This window comes from Frankliniella occidentalis, unplaced genomic scaffold, assembly GCF_000697945.3.
Source record: "Frankliniella occidentalis isolate FOCC.00 unplaced genomic scaffold, Focc_3.1 Scaffold74, whole genome shotgun sequence".
In the NCBI taxonomy this organism is placed as follows: domain Eukaryota; kingdom Metazoa; phylum Arthropoda; class Insecta; order Thysanoptera; family Thripidae; genus Frankliniella; species Frankliniella occidentalis.
The window spans coordinates 227,033-232,751 of NW_026267204.1; the positions used below are offsets into that span (position 1 = coordinate 227,033).

A 5,719-nucleotide genomic window follows, 5' to 3' on the forward strand; every position below is an offset into this window, starting at 1 on the left:
CTTTCTGGAGTATCGACGTGTACCCTCTAACATGTTTTATTGACAAACAAAAACACCTTTCCCTAAACTAAAAAAAAGAAAAATCATATCGAGGCGTCACACAAGATCCTCGTCACACATCTAGTCACTTTGAGAATGCCTGTCCTGTGGTCACACAACGGCGATACCACATGAGTACCCCCACCATACGCCTATTGTCACACACATGAGTCATTTGTGATGGACATGACGCTGTGACCATCGTCACACACTCGCTAGTGTCGAGCAGCAGAGGCCGGGGATAATGTGAGGTATTCGTCCTTTGAGTAGCGTGAAAATAAAGTAGGTGTTCATTGTTCATACCCCACCATGTCGAGTCATAGTGGCCTACGGAACGAGAAAGGTGCAGGGGGGGCTCACAGCTTATAGAAAACTTGGTTTCACTCAGCAATACCCCACCTTTTTGTCTTTCTTTTCTTTGCTGGTAAAATTGCAGCTTTACAGCAATCAAGATTCAAATCATTTATTGCTTAGCCATCCAGAGATGAAAATCATACAGCTGTGTAAGTGGTACAAACGTACAATACAGGGTGCCATCGTGAATATTTTCACCCATAATCATCGCTACATCGGGTCGAACAAAGTCGAAAGATTAATTTAACAAGGCTTATGCACCCCCCCCAACCCCATGCAATCCGTGCGGGTGGGGCGGAGCGTCTGTCCATGCGTCCCTAGAACCCAGCCCCAGCGCCCAGCGCGCTGCGAGGGCAGCGGCCGGGGCTCTGGTGTAGAGGGCCCCCGAAAAGGGTGGGGGAGGGGAGGGGGGAGGGGCTAAGAGGGTGGGGGGAGGGGGCACATAGGCGTGCCGCGGCCTTGACCCCCCGTCGCGCTCGCCGGGCCACACCTCGCCGAGGGTGTTCGTGAGGTGGAGGGGTGGGGTGGGATTTTGTTTTCGCTTAGCTCGCTTAATCAGTGGTTTTATTTGAGCGGGCGTGTTGATTATATCGCGTTTACAAATCTATCCATACAATATCACTGTTATCTCAAGTGCGACAATTTTCATACAATTTCATACGATAAGAGCCCAAATGCGATTCCCACAAAAAATTGCACCTGAGGGAGCATCAAAAAATTATCGGACTCAATTGACTAAATCCGCCATTGTATTAAGTGCGATAAGACATTTTTTGCGACAATTTATATTTGCAACAAAATGTGTTAAAATTATCGCATTCAATGCAATGACGAATGTAAATTTAGTGCAATTATTTCCAATCGTAGCAAAATGTATAAGAGTTATCGCATTTGATGCAATAACAAATTATTGCAGTTAGTTTTGTAGCCATCATTCCATCGAGGATCACATTAATGGCTTTAAGGTCCAAACGGACGTAAGTCCTAAACGCTCCCAAAATTTAGCGTGCGTGTTGTTTGAACACGCATTCAGGATGGTTCCAGTTCCAATATTGTCGAAACTGTTTTCTGTAAATGTCAATAATTCCTATTTGTATTTCTGGTGCGAACATTTTATTTGCTGCAGCTGCTAACCCAGACATCATCTGGTCAGTGGTCAGGCCCTCAATGAAATAAAGTTGGTATACGCTGGGCAAGAGTATTTTTTACTGATGTCCATGAGTGAGTGGTACAAACCTTTGGCAGAAGGGCGGGGGGGCGGACGACCTGGAAGCTTTCTCGAGTAAACTACTACTGGATACCGGCAATAGAAAGGAGTGATACGACAGTAACCTGATGAGCTGACTACTGGCTAGTGATAGGCGCTGCACCGTAAAGCACTGACCGGGACCAGGCGCTGGTGAAAAGTAACTGTCAATACAATAGTCTCACTTTTTCATAGCTACTTGATTTACATTTTTTTATAACTCCATTGTTCACGTATGTTTTTTTTAATGTGATTTTTTTTAAGGACGAGCATTGCCAGAGTATTTTCCCAGATACTCCCACTGACAAAGTGCCTCTCAAGCTCGTACGGGAAAGCATTGCGTTTCTTTATACGTATTCTACGTACACGCTATTCATCGACAACACAACAGATTCATGCTGTTTTTCACGACTTTTAATTATCTTGCGTTGATTCTCATGCTATAATTCGCGTGATCAGGGACAGCTGTATACTCTGTCAAGTCCAGGCGGACGTGGGGTGGTTGGTCAGGCGGTCAGGGGGCCCAGGAGGCGGTGAGAAGCGCGTGTGCCAACCACTACATCTAGTCCTAGGGCTTGGCCACGGCTCGGCACGGCTAGAGCCCCAGAGGTCGCCTGGGGGGAGCCCCGGGGAACCCGAAGGGAACCCGGCAAGGGAACCCTAAGAGAACCCCATCGGAGCCGCCCGGGCCCCTGGCAGCTGGCTAGGCTTGGTTGGCATGCCTGGTGGGCTGCCAGGTTGCCTGTCGAGAGGCCGAACTAGGCGGACCTCAAGGTCCCAAAGGGTGTGATTCAGTCTACAATGCAGCGCTGCGGTGAGTTTGCCACTCTCAGACTAACGCAGTGCTAAATGTTACCACCTACGGGTGCAAGAGAGATAGAGAGAAAGAGTGAGAGAGAGACTCTCGCTACTGATTGTTTTACTAAAAAAGGAAGGCAGAAAGGTTTCAAGCAAATGTAAAAGGAATGAATGCGTTTACAAGATGTGCTAATATAATTTACGGTTAAGTCACAAGTGTGGCAAACTCTCCCCATGGCGCTACCTAACTATATTACGTAAAGGTTTTTTTCTGGGGATCGAGTGCACTTAGGTGAAGAATAAGATGTAAGAAATGTGAGGTAGGTGGAGTAACGAATTTTTCTTAAAATCTGAATGCTTAGCCAAAAAATTGCAACAGCAGTTTTGTAGTTTGCTGCAGCTGCACTTGCCTTGCCGCTTTTAAAAAATAATATCCGTGAGATTTACGTACATGAATCAAAACTATTACTAGTTTTTAAAATTCCAATCACATTTTTTTTACTTCGACTGCATTCCAGTGCCACTTACAAAATTAGAATTTATTTACTGTAAAAAGTTAATAAAATTGAGATGCGGTTTTGAGAAATAACCGAGTCTTAACTCCACGATGCTGGCGGTCGCTGCCTCCCTGGCGGACCTACCTGGTGAGCCCTGCGACCCATCAGCTCGTGGATGGCCACCACGATCTCGGTGAGCTCAGAGCGGGTGATGCAGCCGTCGCCGTTGATGTCGTACAGCTTGAACGTCCAGCGGAGCTTCTCGTAGATCGAACCCCGTAGTAAAGTCGACAGCGTGACCAGCAGGTCCTGTGGGGCAGAGCACGTTGAGCGTGGCTGAAGCGTGACCGGCGCGCGTTCTGACCGGAGCGTGACTCACCCTAAACGTAATGGCGCCGTTGCAATTGACATCGAAGGCCTTAAAGACGTAGTGAGCGTAAAGACTAGAATCTGAAACACAGTGACGGACAATTAGAGCAATACGCTCAACTAATTATTGGCGTTTTGTCGCTACTTTCACGATACGCTTTACATTCAAAAAACAAAAAACAAAAACAAAAAACAACACAATAGAGTCTTATAGGTCAAGTCTTAATTATTAAATGTTGTCAAAAACGTACTCCCGTGTGGGAAGAATTTGGCATAGATGTCCTTGAAGGCGTCTTCCTGCACGACTCCCTCGGGACATTCCTGTAACAGAGAGGGTGAGCACGGCGTTAGCTAGAGAGCGACTATGATAGCGCCGCACACGTCCACTGCGAGGTTCACTGTCCTCGCGCTGGCACTTCGTGGCTGCAACGCGGCTGCACTTGGCAGCCGGGGCCGGGAGCCCCAACAAAGAGTAGGGCTGCCCGGCGACCAGCGTGCTGAGCCGGTGAGCTCTCTCTCCAGCCATGCGGGTGCCGCACACGGTGCCGGGCAGCGCGCTCAGGGCCTTCGCGGCCGGCGAGGCCACGCACCGGCTGCACGGCGAGCAGGGCCGCCGGCTGCGGGCAGAGGACCCGCACTGGGACAGCGAGCTGGGGCCCAGGTAAGCAGGTGGCAGAGGGAAGGTTGCACAGGACAGTTGGCAAGTGGTAGAGGTAAGGTGGCACGAGGTGGCACCGGACAGAGGGCAGGTGGCAAGTGGTAGAGGGCGGGTGGCGAGGGGCAGAGGCCAGGTCAAGTGCACTCTGCTTGTCAACGGGGTGCAGGCTGTCTGCCCTGGTGCTGGAGGCGCTGGCCGTGCAGCCGGACGCGCCGGCGCTGCTGGCCGCGCTGCATGAGGCCGGCGCCGAGCACGCCCTGCACCTGCTGGAGCTGCTGCCGGTCGACCTGCCGCTGCGGGGCGCGCTGCCCGCCGTGCCCGAGGGCGAGTACTGGCGGCGGCGGGCGGCGGCCGCGTGGCCCGACGAGAGCCTGCTGCCCCCTGTGCCCGGCGGCTGGAAGCGGCTCGTGGCGGAGCGCAGCGTCCAGGAGCTGCTCGAACGCCTCGACCCCGAGACCGCCGACCCCGACGACCTCCGCGACGAGCTGCAGGCCGCGGCTCCCGAGGTCAGAGCAGAGTTTATTGGCTGAGCGAGTACACCCCTAATACTGCCCAATTCAAACTAATTAAAACCAATTAAATGCATTTTTTTTTAAATCAGAAATAATTCACTCTAATTCAAATTCAACTCTCCAATTCAATTCAACTCCAATTCAAGCCAATAAATTCAATTCCAGCCGTTTTAAATTCAATTCAAACCAATTCAAATTCAATTCAAGCCAAAACAAATTCAATTCATCAAATTTGTGCACCCAATTCAGGAGTTATGTACCGCTCGAGTGAATGCGTGCCTTAGGTCATGAGCGTGCGCCTGCGACAGCTGCGCCGCGCCGTGCCCGTCGAGATACCGGACCACCCCGCCGACACCTACGTCCCGGACCCGGGCTACAGCGACCACCTCGACTTCGGGCTGGTGCTCGACCACCTCAGCAACCTGCAGGTGGGTGTGGAGTGGGGTAGCATGAGGTGCGATAGCTACAAAGCGCCCCCCTCTGGGGAATCAACTTTCCTCGTCTCCCAATGGCAGATCAGCGCGAGGAGGGACCAGCGAGCCCCGGGGGCACCGAGGGGGGCGGGGGAGGGGGAAGGGGGCAACCGAAATACAAAGAAAAATTCCAAAATATACATTTTAGGACGCAAATAAATCCACAGAAATACATCCGAACACACGTCAGAAATTCAAGAAAGAGGAAAGGGAAATATAGGAAACACACACGGGGAGCGTAAACATAAATACGCGGAGCTGCCCTCCTCCCCCCTTGACCTGTACTATACCTAGAATGGATTTCAAACCTCAAGGCATCCAGGGAGAAGAGGGAGGGAGGTGAACCTCTTTTTATTGGCGACGACACTATGCAGCTGAGTCTTGTGAAGAGCTGCGAAAGCTTCAAAGCGCGGGTGCACCGAAACGGAGCGGCTGCGCTGCGTACAGTTGTCTGTGTTTCTGTCTGTCAGAGAGCCAGGCCTAACGATCCCCGAGTAGGTCGCCCGCGAGGCGCAGACGGGCGGACAGACGAGCTCCGCTCCCGATGGGGAAGAAAAGAGCATGGCGAGAGCCGCCCCCCCCCCCTCGTTACGGTTGCAGCCAGAGCATGAAACGCTCAGGCGGTGTGTTTGCCGCTGAGAGAGGCGCGACTGGAGAGGGTTCAGACGGTCGGAGAAAGGGGGGGGGTAGTGATAGGTGCCTAAGGCTCGCCTTAGGTAGTTTCGTTGTTTCTGCAGACGGTATTCGGAAAGTTTTTTGATCATCGTCCTCGT

The 5,719-nt window shown here is 51.7% G+C and overlaps 1 protein-coding gene across 3 annotated transcripts in view; it reads right to left on the reverse strand.

The window, feature by feature from the left end:
• Nucleotides 1-5,719, reverse strand: part of LOC113211773 (Kv channel-interacting protein 4) — a 36,301-nt gene that overhangs the window by 5,484 nt on the left and 25,098 nt on the right. For all 3 annotated transcript variants that reach the window (XM_026430249.2, XM_026430248.2, XM_052268695.1), the window contains 3 exons: nucleotides 3,555-3,624; nucleotides 3,314-3,384; nucleotides 3,079-3,243 (listed from right to left, as the gene is read on the reverse strand). In XM_026430249.2, the coding sequence (XP_026286034.1) occupies nucleotides 3,079-3,243; nucleotides 3,314-3,384; nucleotides 3,555-3,624 (306 nt within the window). The remainder of the gene's footprint in view (nucleotides 1-3,078; nucleotides 3,244-3,313; nucleotides 3,385-3,554; nucleotides 3,625-5,719) is intronic.